General features: G+C 42.5%; 1 protein-coding gene across 3 annotated transcripts; it reads left to right on the forward strand.

Moving 5' to 3' along the window:
* Window positions 1–12,037, forward strand: LOC120286258 (adenosylhomocysteinase-like). Of its 3 annotated transcripts, none has more exons than XM_039301247.1 (5): window positions 1–51; window positions 97–207; window positions 10,674–10,826; window positions 10,962–11,225; window positions 11,327–12,037. In XM_039301247.1, exons 1-5 carry the CDS (start codon window positions 1–3, stop codon window positions 12,026–12,028), a joined length of 1,281 nt encoding a protein of 426 aa, XP_039157181.1. In that variant the 3' UTR covers window positions 12,029–12,037. The 3 variants fall into 3 exon arrangements, with proteins under 3 accessions (XP_039157181.1, XP_039157180.1, XP_039157179.1); XM_039301246.1 differs by having other exon boundaries at window positions 10,674–10,754; window positions 10,881–11,225; XM_039301245.1 differs by having other exon boundaries at window positions 10,674–11,225.
* Window positions 12,038–13,624: the final 1,587 nt, after the last annotated feature.

A 13,624-nucleotide genomic window follows, 5' to 3' on the forward strand; every position in this document is an offset into this window, starting at 1 on the left:
ATGGCGTTGTCAGTGCAGAGAACCGCCAGCCGCCGCGAGTGCAAGGTCAAGGTCATGTCGCAGGCCGACTTCGGCCGCTGCGAGTGCAAAGTCAAGGACATGTTGCAGGCCGACTTCGGCCTCCTCGAGATCGAGCTCGCGGCGGTCCAAATGCCCGCCCTCATGTCCTGCCGCTCCGTGTTCGGTCCCTCGCAGCCCCTCAAGGGCGCGAGAATCACTGGCTTCCTCCACGTGGCCACCCAGACCCCGTCTGGATGTCGAGGTCGGCGCGGGACTTAAAGGAGAGGAGCGCCACGGCGTCGGAGGGGAGGAGGGAGTCGAGGAGCGGGTCGGCGGCGGCGGGGGGCGGTGGGAGGAGGAGGAGGAGGAGGAGGAGGAGGAGGGAGAGGGTGGCGGTGCTGAGCGTCATTGCTTGGTTGGAGTGGAGTGGGAGTTTGGGGTCATGGGGGCTGAGAAAAAGGTCACGTGAAAGTGGGGATTATGGTGGAAAATGCGAGTGCCTATTTTTGAATTCGAACGTCGCTGCTGGGAAGACGGTATTATGGAGTATTTGTTGCCAGTGTTTGAGATTATTTCTTCCTTTTTTTCTTTAAATGCTACGAGAAAAAGAATCTAAAATTATTAGGCTTATGACAAATTTAGCCCGGTTAATTTTCGTTAGATATTACTCGAGGGCAACGCAGCCCTCGGTGCCCACGATGTGCACGGTGATGGCGTTGCAGCCTGACTTGGCAGGGCCAAAGTTGGCAATCTCGGCCCGCATGTTGGAATCATGCAGGAGGTTTTTTTTTTTGGGTCAGAAACGGAGATATTAGTATTCAAGGCGGACGAAAATTACAACCCGTAGATAGGCCGTTGGCCACATCGACCGTGATTTGCAACCGGGTCTTCCAATCCAGCCTCCTTGGTGGCCGGCCTCGCGGTGCCACGAGTGGAGCGACCCGCTCGAGACAAACTTGTAGACAAGGTATCAGTTCACGTCCCCTGGATCGATGCAGAAGCCCTCCAGCCTCACTAGATTGCCATGGTTCACCTTCAAAAACAAAACGACAGTCATTGTTTCATTTAGAGATCGCTAAGGTTGAATCAGTCTTATAACGCACATATATTACCAAATGCATTATCATTTACAAGAAGGGCCATCACATTCTAATGCAAGGCAAATCAAATTTCTTAGAATCATGATGTCTTGTTTATTATTTTGAAAATATTTTCCTTATAATCTGACGTTTATATCTTTAAAAAAATGAATCCATAGATCTTTTTTTTTTTTTTTTTTTTTATGATCAATGAGAAATATATACACAAGTTTAAGATTATGATATTTTTCTTGAAAATAAATTCCCAAAATACAACTAAAACTCGCACTTAGATTGGGGACCTCGGCTCGGGCTGGGATCCCAATTTGAGCTAGGCCTGGGTTCGGCCACCGGGGTCATGAGCCAATGGTCGGGGCCTCAAGCGCAGGAATTCTGCCCAAGCATGAGCGGCGTTCGCTCCCACGTCCCAAACGGTCGCACTTGAGATGCCCCGATCTCCATTTGCCAAGCTCAAGCCTAGGAGCCCGACTGTCAGCCTGAGTCATAGATGCTCGAGCTTGAAACTTGGGTGTTTTCAAGATTTCTTCTCAAATCGCGCGTCTCATCAGTTTCCCGTAATAAATACTAGAAAAATGACTTTCATATTATATCCAAAATAACTAGAAGATGAGTGTTTTTTTTTTTCTTGAAATATTTTCAACAAATATTATTTTTCTTAAGCCTATTATAATTATGCTAATTTAGTCCAAAAGTTTTTTTTACAACCTTTTATATTTATGTCGATTCAATTAATTTGGTTATTTTTCGCTAAAAATCATAATTTGAATGTTGACTGTACTACATAGCATGGCGGGTGCTACGTGAATAATTTTTAATAATATTTTATTTTATTCCCAAATTTTATTTATTTTTTGTTTTCTTTATTTTTCTTCTGTATTCTAGCTAATCATCAAAACTTGGCAACCAATAAGGGCTTATTTGATGACTTGCCAAAAGTGCTTATTTATGTTTTTTTGTTCCCGAGAGTAGATTTAGAAAAAATGCGTTTAGCAAAATTTTTGTTCCTAGGAATAAATTTTTATTTTTTTGTCCCCGAAAGTAGATTTGGAATAGAAATAAGAATTAAAAAAAGAGTTGATTCTTGTTCCTAGGAACAATTCTAGAATCATGCACCTATTTTCTCTTTTTCTTTTCGTTTCTTTTTTCTTGTCTTCTTCTCTCTTTTTCATTTGCTGCCACTGCCATGATTACTATCCACTGCCGTCTCCTGCTCATTGCCTATCGCCGCCGGTTGCCAACAATTGATCTACGCAAGCTCACCGGAGGCAAGCCCAACTACCGACGAGGCCGAGCCTGTCGGTGGCCAAGTGGGCCTAGCTCGGGCCTCCTTTGGCCATCGGCAAGGCTCACCTAGCCTTGCCGAGGCTCAGCCCGAGCCATCGTGAGGTCAAGCCTCATCGGCGGCTAGGCAAGCTTGGCCTCGCCCAACCATGGCTTGGCTGCCGAGGGTCGGCCTCGCCGAGGGCCGGCGACGCTCCGATGAGGCCATCGGCCCTCATTTGGTCAGTCGCTAGTCATCCCAAGGCCGGTGACCATCGACTTGAAGAAGAATAATAGGAGAAAAAAAGGAAAAAAAAAGAAAAAAAAAGAAGAAGGAAAAAAGTAATAAAATTATTTAAAAATTAAAAGAAAATGATTAGGAGTAGAAATTTTGAGCATGGTATCAACCACAATTCTATTCCGAGAATTGAAATTTTGGACAATTATCAAACGCCTTAAAATGCTTAGAAATTGTTTCCGGGAATAAAATCAAAAAGAATAATTTCTAATCATAAATTATTTCTGAGAATAGAAGCGTTAATAAACACGCCTTAAAAAATGAGAGCCGTTGAAGCCCATCTAGCAAGATTGAAAATCGGAAAGAATTTGCACATCTTCTCCATTGAGACTAGCACTTGTCAATGTGATAGAGAGACGTAGAGAAGATTGAACGCGTTGAGAAGTGGAGCGGCTAGGGATTCAAAATGGAGGAGGAAGAGAAGATGCGAAGGGAAGTGCAAAGCATGAGAACTAAGGCTATGTTTAGTGGTCGGAATAAAAATTTATCCTATCTTACATTTGATGCCTACTAAAGAAAGGATAAAGTCGGATATAAAGATAATATAAATCAAATAAAATTATCTAGTGGGGAGATATGATAAATGCGGATATGATTTCTAATATTCATAATATGAAAAAAATTTCAAATAAAAATTTTCTTAAATTACCAAACTAAAATTATATTTCAATAAAAATAATATTTGAATTCTAATAAAAGAAATTCAAAATAAAAAAATAAATTTATTTTTAAATTTTAATCTTATTTTTATTTATATATTCGAATTTAATTCTATCTATAATATAAATTCAATATATAAATATATTTTATTACATATTTTAGGTGTTTTAGTATTTTAGGTATATTAGTACAAATTTCCTATTTAATAAAATTTTATTAGAGAATGATGGGAGGAGAAGAAAGAAATAAAAAAGAAATTAATTAAAAAAGAGAGGAACATAAAATAAAAAAATAAAATAAAAGTAAGGTAGATAAGAATATCGTGAGAAATTTTTATCATCTCCGTTTGTAAAAATTGTGATTCATATAGACATTTATATCAAACAATATATATAATATGATATGAATATATTCAACTTTATTATTAAAATTATCAAACAATTGATAGGATATAGCAAAATCCCTGGATTTCATATCATATCTTATCCAATCTTATTCTTATTATAAATTCAAACGACCAAATGTAGCTTAAGAGAATTGGATTACAAAGAGCAAGAGAGAGAAGAGGGCAATAGGGCCCATTGGGTGCAAGATCATGCTATTCTAGTTGCCAATGGCTTATGAATCTACTAAAAGAAGAAGGGAAGAAAGTTATTTAAAAAATATTATAATATTAAAATATTAATTTATGTCAACGTTGATTGTGTCACGTATGATGATTGACATCTATATAATTGATTTACTGTCCAAAAATGACTAAATTGATGAAGTTGCACATATATAAAATGTTCAAGACTCATTTGATATAATAAAAATTTAGGACTGAATTAACTTGATTATAATAAGTTCGAACTTTTTGATAAAAAAATTGCATTAACTTGCCCAAGCATATCAAAATCAATTGAGTTTTTAAGTAAAAATCGGATTTGGCATTAGTCTCGTTGCACGAATTTCTTTTTCGGCCCAAGCGCCGTGGGGTGGCATTCGCGTAATTTTCGGGTCAAAGCCAACGCGAGGGGTGACATTCCCGTAATTTTGAAGCCACACTGAAAGGGTCGGGTGGCATTCCCGTAATTTTCCGTAATTTTTGGCCGGGAGCGCTGTGGCATTCCCGTAATTTTTGAGGCCACACCAAAAGGGGCCGGTGGGGGTGGCATAAAAAAATTCTAAGGCGTCGGGTGGCATTCCCGTAATTTTCAGTAATTTTCGGCCGAGGGAGCACTAAAAGCGACGGGTGGGAGTGTCGTCAAAAATTTTCAAAGGCGTCGGGTGGCATTCCCGTAATCTTCGAGGCCAGGTGGCATAAAAATTCAAAGGCGTCGGGTGGCATTCCCGTAATTTTCTGTAATTTCCGGCCGAGGGCGCTGTGGCATTCCTGTAATCTTCGAGGTCAGGTGGCATAAAAAATTCAAAAGCGTCGGGTGGCATTCTCGTAATTTTCTGTAATTTCTGGCCGGGCGAGCACTGAAAGCGACGGGTGGGGGTGGCATCAAGAATTCAAAGGCGTTGAGTTTCATTCTTGTAATTTTTTGTGATTTCCGGCCGGGGAGCACTGAAAGCGACGGGTGGGGGTGGCATCAAGAATTCAAAGGCGTTGAGTTTCATTCTTGTAATTTTTTGTGATTTCCGGCCAGGGGAGCACTGAAAGCGACGGGTGGGGGTGGCATCAAGAATTCAAAGGCATCGGGTGACATTCCTGTAATATTTTGTGATTTCCGGCCGGGGGCGCTGTGGCATTCCCGTAACCTTCGAGGCCAGGTGGCATAAAAAATTCAAAGGCGTCGGGTGGCATTCCCGTAATTTTTCGGCCGGGGACGCGGTGGCGTTCCCGTAATTCTTCGTAGCGTGGTACTTGGGGCACGTTCAAGATTGAGGAAGTTGGACTTGAGAGAGAGAGAGAGAGGGGGCGGGCGGGCGGGGCGCCCACCATCATCTATTGATATACCGCCCTACAGGCTCCCGTATCCCCATCATGATCCTTCGGTCACTCTCTCTGTCTCTCTCTCTCCAGTTTTTGTTTCAGACCCCCGTCGAAAAATCGGAAGAAGATAAAAAAAAAATTGGCGTTGCCAGTGGAGAGAACCTCCCATGCCTGTAATGGCTGTTCTGTAAATACCTTTATCTCTTTTCTCCCTACACATTCTATCAATATTATATTATAAAAAATAATTAGACTTTATGTTAATTATGAGCAAACTAATTTATATTGTTTAAATAATGACTACACAAACTTCAATCACATAAAAAAATCACATTATTTTTTTTGAGCAAAAAAAAAATATCACATTATTTGATTAATTATAAAATGTGAAATAAGAAGTATATAATTGATGTAACGATAATTATGTTCTCTTGTTAATACATATATATACATTGAAAATAGTTCAAAATATAACAATATGCATAATATTAGCTACTCACTATTGGGTGCAATAACCTAAATTTCTATATCGTAGTCAAATATTAGGGAAAATTCCAAGTAAGAACTCAAAGTGCTCTCAATTTTTCAAATAAGGACTTGAAATGTACTTTGTCTTAAATAAGGATTTGAAGTGAATATTGTTTCAAATAAGAAAGTGAAATGACAATGTTCATTTCAAACAAGAACCTCACCTCACCAACCGATCAAGGGCATTTCCATCCTTTTGCTTTTTCTTATTTTCTTCCCCTTTTTAAATTTCTTTATTTATTTATCTATTTTCTTGCATAAAAAAACAAACTAAAAAAAAATACATGCAAGGGACGAGCAACTACCTTCCCCCCCTCCGTGGAAGGCCTAGTCGTTGTCCCATCGCAAGTAGGGTGTTAGCCATGGCAGTAAGGTCGCCGGCCCTCGCCTAGGCATCGATGTCCCCACTAGCCATGGGTAGCCATAAGCGAGGGCCAACGCTTTGTCTGAGTTTTTATTTTATCTTTTAATTTTTAATTTTTGTGTGTTTTCTTAAAGTTTTAGTCTTTTTTTTTAGTTTGTCTTTTTATGCCCAAAAAAAAAAAGAAAAAGGAAAAAAAATAAGGAAAGAAAATAAGAAAAAGCAAAAGAATGAAAATGCCCTTGATCGGCTAGTGAGATCAAGTCCTTTGTTAAAATTGATATGGTCAAATTAAGCTCTTATTAAAAATAAAGATCACTTTAGACCCTTATTTAAGAAAATGATGACATTGAGGTCCTTGTTTAAGATAAAGTTCACCTCGGGTCATTATTTGAGAAATTAATAATGCTTCGAGCCCTTAATTGGAATATTCTTCGGATATTATGTATTGTGTAATGTAATGATTATTATAATTACTAATTATATCAAATGACGCTCAAAGTGTTATAGAATTTGTACTTCAATCATATAATTAATTATGTAATTAATATTTTTTAATATAATCTCATAAGTTATGATCAAATTTGAATTATAATCATAGATTGATTACTACAAAATTAGGTGATTCCCACCCAAAGGCAAAGTCTGTCTCTATCATCGATGGGCCAAATAGACTGCATTAGTGGTATAACAATGGTATTGGTAGTGACAGTATGATTACCTTAAAATATATTTACATCCAATTATTCCTTCTTACCATTTTCATGCATTCACTTAGGCCTTAAAAATGCCATTCATTTCTTACTTTACTATTACTATTTTATTCTTTAAAGCACCACTCGTTATGCCAAAGACTCTCTATTAGCTAAAGAAATGCATTGGCCAACTTAACAGCATTAGAGAAAGTTAAAGGGTAGGTGCATCATGTAGCTACGGTTCTTCCTTTCTAGTTTGTTTTGTTTGTCCACGTCTCCGTTCTGCATGAGAGAGTTTCAGAAGGTTTGAATAGCCCTAGTTTATTTCTTTCGATAGAATCCTCCCACAGATAGGGAGTGGTAATGATCAAGTTTAGATTTCCTTGGTAAGGGAAGGAAGAGAGAGAGCCTTGGGGTTTGAAATAGAGTGTAAGTCTTTGTCCCTTAAGCAGGTTGAAAAGCACACTGTGAGGCAAGCGGTTCAAATTAGGGGTGAGCAATTGGACCAGGTTTACTAGGAACCCAGACTGGACCACTCGGAAAACCGGTTTGGGAACCGGTTCCTAGTAGAACCAGTTTGGGAACCAGTTCCAATTTTTGGGAACCGGTTAGAACCGATCTGGTTCCCAATTCCGAGTGAAGACCCATCAGGGAAATGGATTGATTTTGGACCCGGTTTTTAGATATTACTAAAAAAATAAAACCCTACGCATTCTGTCCCCCCTCTCTCAATCTCTTTCTTTCGTGCAATTGCAATCCTGCTCAGCACAAGTAGGGGTGTTAGAATCAAACTGGAAAACCAAATCAAAATCAAAATTGATCCAAATTTTTGTACATTTTTGGTTCGAATCAAATAATGATAAAACAATTTTTTTTTTTCGGTTTGGATAGTTTTGATTCGGTTTGGTTAGTCAACTGAATTTAAAGTTGTCTATCTTCTTAATATTACAATTTCCACAATAACCCTCCTTTTGCACTAAACCCATTTTTAATATTTAAAAAAAGAAAACTGGAAAACCAATTTGAATCGAACCAAGTATTCGGTTTGGGACACGGTTCAGTTCAAAACTAATGTATACCCTAATGGTTCGGTTCAAATTAGAGTTCTTGAAAATTAGAACCAAACGAACCGTTAACACCCCTACAAAGACAGCTCCCGTTGCTCTCTCTCTCTCTCTCTCTCTCTTCGCCCCAAGACTTGTAGCTCGAAAATCCGGCCCGGCCTGATCAAGTTGGTTCGGGTTTCCGGGTGCAATCCTAGACCCATTTCTCCTTTGGGCCTACTCCTCGAATCTTTTTAGTGGGTCGAGCTTGGTTTTTGGCTCGAGGCCGGAAGATATCACAAGCTCGGAATAGAGCTTCTTGAGATAGATATACATATATCATCAATTTAAACCTGCTTTGGAAGGATACATAGTTAGTTTAATTTTACCAAGTTCCTATTCGACATATTTCTCTTTAAATCGTTTGGTCTGAGCGTGATTTTTCCAACTTATGAATATTTATCAAGTCTCATAATGGTTTTTTCTTTGGACGATAGAGATGAAGAGGTACATATCCCCCCCTTCCCAAATCAAATTGATAACAACTAAGTACATTCGTTGCATATAAATATAATTAGATAAAAAGTATTGGTTTGTATTTAAACCGCATCACGAACCAAAATTTTATCAAACCATGCTAATGTATATCCTGAATACAGCATATACATATTATCACCCCCAAAAAAACTATTATCATTATAGCTCATCTAATCAAATTTATTTACCCACATTGTAATATAATAAGCAAATAGATCCGACCAAGACTTCTCTCTATCTTGCCAAACTTAAGCATCAGCTGATAATCCGTCCTACGAGATATCAAAGACGTCGTCGCTCTTGCACAAGGCGTACACAATGTCCACCATGCTCGGCCTGTTCAAAGGGTCCCGGTTCAGGCACGAGATGACGACGCTCATCCCGCTCGCCACGGTCTCCATTGAGCATGTCGAGTCCGCCACCAGGGCCTTGCCCATCCACTCCCTCAGCCTCTCGAGCCTCCCGATCTCCTCGTTGCTCCTCCCCTTGAAGGCCTCGACCACAGCAGCCCACATCACCCTCCCCTCCTCGTCCGTCGCCTCCCTCCTCGAGACCAGCTCGAGCATGACGACCCCGAAGGAGAACACGTCCATCCTCGTCGACACGAACCCGTCAGATAGCTACTCGGGGCAACGTAGCGCTAGGCGCCCACGATGTGCATGATGATGGCGTTGCAGCCTGACTTGACGAGGCCGAAGTTGGCGATCTTAGCCCGCATGTATTTACGGTTCAAAAATTGCTTGATGAATTAACTCTGCATAAAAGCCAAAAGTGTAGAACTCAATTGATAAAAAAAAATGTAGGATTGTATCAACATAATTATAATAGGTTTAAAGCCTTTTTGGTTAAAAAAAATTGCATTAACTTGTCCAAGCATGTCGAAATCAATTGAATATTCAAGTAAAAATCGAATTTTGCACAGTCTCGTTGCAACAATTTCTTTGTCTTTTATGTTTTACATCGCAATCTACTCTGTCCAATTTTTTTGTTTTTTTGGGGGCTTCTTTTCTCGGATAACCGTCATCACACGGACTTTACCCCGGGCGCGCGCGCACATCACGTGATCGCATTCCCGTAATTCGTATAATATTTGGTCAATATTGTATTTGGCGTTCGCCCGAATAAATATTATATTTGGCCCGTGATGGCATTCTCGTAATTTTGTGATTTGTGGGCAAAGCAGCCACCCGGATAGGAATCTCGTAATTTTGTGATTTGTGGACAAAGCCGCCTCCCGCAATGGCAAATTCGTAATTGTGATTTGCGGACAAAGCGGCCACCCGAAATGGCAATCTCGTAATTTTGTGACCCACAGGCAATCTCGTAATTTTGATGATTTGTGGACAAAGCGGCCACCCGCAACGTCAATCTCGTAATTTTGTCATTTTGCAGGCAAAGCACCTACCTGCAATGGCAATCTCGTAATTTAATGATTTGTGGACAAAGTGGGTGGACAAAGCGGTACCTGCAATGGCAATCTCGTAATTTTATGATTTGTGGAAAAAGAGGTCACCGCAATGGCAATCTTGTAATTTTATGATTTGTGAATAAAGTAGCTGGACAAAGCGATCACCCGCAATGGCAATCTTATAATTTTATGATTTGTGAATAAAGTAGCTGGACAAAGCGATCACCCGCAATGGCAATCTTGTAATTTTATGATTTGTGAATAAAGTAGCTGGACAAAGCGATCACCCGCAATGGCAATCTTATAATTTTATGATTTGTGAATAAAGTTGGTAGACAAAGCAATCAGCTGCAATGGCAATCTCGTAATTTTAGGACTTGTGGAATCTCATAATTTTGTGACTTGTGGACAAAGCGGGTGGACAAAGAGATCACCCGCAATGGCAATCTCGTAATTTTATGACTTGTGGAATCTCATATTTTGTGACGTGGACAAAGCGATCACCCGCAATGGCAATCTCGTAATCAACACCATCTCATTTTAGGACTTGTGGAATCTCATAATTTTGTGATTTGTGGACAAAGCTTCTCCCCTCGCAGAATTGTGAGTTTCAAAGATCTCTGTTTTATGACTTGTGGAATCTCATATTTTGTGACGTGGACAAACCCCCGAAGGCAAGGAATTTTAGAGGAATGGCGTTTCAAGTGGAGAGAACCGCGAGCGGACGCGAGTACAAGGTCAAGGATATGTCAGCCTTCGGCCGACTTGGGCCGCCTCCGTGTCTCAAGTCTCTGTCCAAACGAAGAACCAAATGCCGGCGCTCATGTTTTGCCTCTCCGTGTTCCCTTTGCAGCCCCTCAAGGGCGCGAGGATCACCGGCTTCCTCCACGTGACCACCCAGACCGCCGTCCTCATCGAGACCCTCAAAGCCCTTGGCGCCGACGTCCGCTGGTGTTCAAGCAACGCCTTCTCCACCCAGGACCACGCCGCGGCCGCCATCGCCCGCGACTCCGCTGCCGTCTTTGCCCCGAAGGGCGAGACCCTCCAGGAGTACTGGTGGTGCATTGAGCGGGCCCTCGACTGGGGCCCCGGTGGCGGCCCCGACCTAATCGTCAGCGATGGGGGTAACGCCATCCTCCTCATCCATGAGGGCGTCAAGGCGGAGGAGGCCTATGAGAGCACCGGGAATCTCCCGGACCCGGCGTCCACCGACAATGCGGAGTTGCAGTTCCTGCTGACCATAATCAGGGACGGGTTGGAGACCGATCCGCAGAGGTACCGCAAGATGAAGGAGAGACTCGTCGGAGTCTCCGAGGCGACCGCCACTACTGTCGAGAGGTTGTACGGGATGCAGGCCGATGGGACTCTCTTATTCCCTGTTATTAATGTCAACGACTCTGTCACCAAGACCAAGGTACTAATAAAGAATCTAGTCATTCCAGTTATATAATTTGAGTAATGTGATCAGTAGCTCGATTTAATCCCTTCTTGGAACAGTGCTCTTGCATGAAACAGTTTCAAAACTTGTGCGGTTGCCGCCCCTGTGGGCCTGACGGTCTACTGATGGCCACCGACGTCGAGATCGCTGGGAAAGTTGCTGTGGTCTGTGGATACGGAGACGTGGGCAAGGACTGCGCTACTGCCCTCAAGAAGTCCGGTGCTTGTGTTATCGTGACCGAGATCGATCCCATCCGAGCTCTCCAAGCTCTCATGGAAGGCATCCTGGTCCTAACCCTCGAGGATGTTGTCTCCGAGGCCGACATCTTTGCCGTCACTGCCGGCGGCAGCAAGGGCATCATCACGGTCGACCACATGAGGAAGATGAAGAACAACGCCATCGTCGGCAACATCGGTCCCTTCAATAATGCGATGGACATGCCCGGCCTTGAGACCTTCCCGGGCGTGAAGCGCATCACCTTCAATCCCCAGACGGACAGGTGGGTCTTTCCCGACACCCAGTCGGGCGTCATTGTCTTGGCAGAGGGACGCCTGGTGAACTTGGGTTGCACCACCGGCCACCCTCGCCTTGCGACGGCCTCCTGCTCCTTCGCAAACCATGTGATGGCGCAGCTGGAGCTGTGGATGGAAAGGGAGACGGGCAAGTATGAGAAGAAGGTCTACGCCTTGCCCAAGCACCTGGACGAGAGGGTGGCCGCTCTTCACCTCGACAAGCTCGGCGCCAAGCTCACCGAGCTCAGCAAGGAACACACCGACTAAAGAGTGTCCCCGCCTTAGGGATATATTCCGAGAGAAGAAAGGTGGACTGATTAATCGTCGAGACTAAGGTGGGCCGTGGATGAATTTGGAAGTCCTATATAGAATGGACCTGGTTCAAATCTTATTAGTGGAGGTAGGGGTGTTGATGGATCGGGTCAAGTCGGGGTTGGGTCGTTTTCCAGTGCTTTTGTTTTTCGAAACTTATCTCAATTGCTCTGTCCTTTATTTATATTAGTAAACTTGATAAAATAAACTTCCGTTGGCCTCAGTGATTCTCAAAGCCAAAAGACGCTGACTATTATTAGCGGACAATGATTAAAAAGAAAAAGGAAAAAAAACCCACGCCCCGCCCGAACAAAACCCGACCTGATATTCTGGATCGGTCTCCTTCCGCTTCGAATTATAAGAGAAAAATCGGACATTGTGGACCATTCAGTTCCGAAACACATCAAAGAAACCCTACGCTTTCGCCCCAAATTTGCGTGCCAAGCGAACCAAGCCAGGGAAGACCAATGTCGGAGGGAAAGATATCAATTTGAGCAAGTCCTGGTATACAATTTGTCAGATGGGTCAGCCGAACACCAATAGCAAATCGCGCATCAAAACAACGACATAGAAAGGATCGGTCTTACAAGTGGGGCCAGCCCTTTTTAATGGCTGGTGGATCGAATAGGATAATCAGCTTGAGAACAATCTCTTTTATTTCAGCATGGTTCCCTGGCGATTTCCTCTGCTTAATCGCTGGAATCGTCCGAGATCCATCGGGAGGCGATTTCCTCTGCTCAATTGCTGGAATCGTGCGATTTCCTCTGCTCAATCGCTGAAATCGTCCGACATCCATCGGGAGGGTGGTTGAGGGTTTTGCTTCTGAAGTTAAGGCTTCTTCCTCTCTGCAAGCCGAAGCTCTTTCCTTGTTGTACGGCTCATGTACTTGAGGGAACTTGACACTTGGCACATGGGAAGAGAGAAAAGTCAAATATTTAGATGGACATAGATGGACGTGCGAAAGTGACTGCTCGACTTTAGCTAATATTGTCTTGGGCCGGGCCGATCCTCCATGGGATTTGAAAGAAATAATAAGAAAAAGCAGAGTTAGAGTTGTGTCAATCCGCAAGAGTGGTTTAGGGTGCGTTTGTTTGCGTTTACGTTTAAAAATTGTTAGAACGAAATAAAAAAAGTGTTTTGTTCCCAGGAACAATTTCGAACAAAAAAACGTGTTTGGTAAACTTGTTCAGAAATATAATAAGAATAGAAACACGTTTGGTAAGTTTGTATAATTTTTTTTTTCTTTTAATTTGTTAATATTTTATTTTTATTTTTATTTTCTTTCTTATTTTTCCTTTTTCTTTTCTTTTTCCTTTTTTCTTTTTCTTTTTCCTTTTTCCTTTTTTCTACTTTTGGCTCTGCCGCCGCCTTGGCCATGGCCGGCCGCCCGACGAGGGTCGCGGCCTCGCCCGGCCACGGCGAGGCTCGCCGGCCCGGTGAGGCTCGGCGTCGCCGGCCCCGGCGATGCTCGGCGTCGCCGGCCGCTGGCGAGCTCGGCCTCGCCGGATCTGGGCGAGATCGAGCTCGCCCGGCCCGGGCGTGGTCGGCCTC

The sequence above is a fragment of the Eucalyptus grandis genome, chromosome 8, assembly GCF_016545825.1.
Source record: "Eucalyptus grandis isolate ANBG69807.140 chromosome 8, ASM1654582v1, whole genome shotgun sequence".
In the NCBI taxonomy this organism is placed as follows: Eukaryota; Viridiplantae; Streptophyta; class Magnoliopsida; order Myrtales; family Myrtaceae; genus Eucalyptus; species Eucalyptus grandis.

Bases quoted from the DNA above. Each gene is read 5' to 3' on its own strand.
- LOC120286258 (XM_039301245.1), top strand. From the start codon at position 1: ATGGCGTTGTCAGTGCAGAGAACCGCCAGCCGCCGCGAGTGCAAGGTC. The intron at 208-10,673 runs GCGAGAATCACT...CAGCCCCTCAAG, and splicing joins CCTCGCAGCCCCTCAAGGGC to GGCGCGAGGATCACCGGCTT. The intron at 11,226-11,326 runs GTACTAATAAAG...TGCATGAAACAG, and splicing joins ACTCTGTCACCAAGACCAAG to TTTCAAAACTTGTGCGGTTG.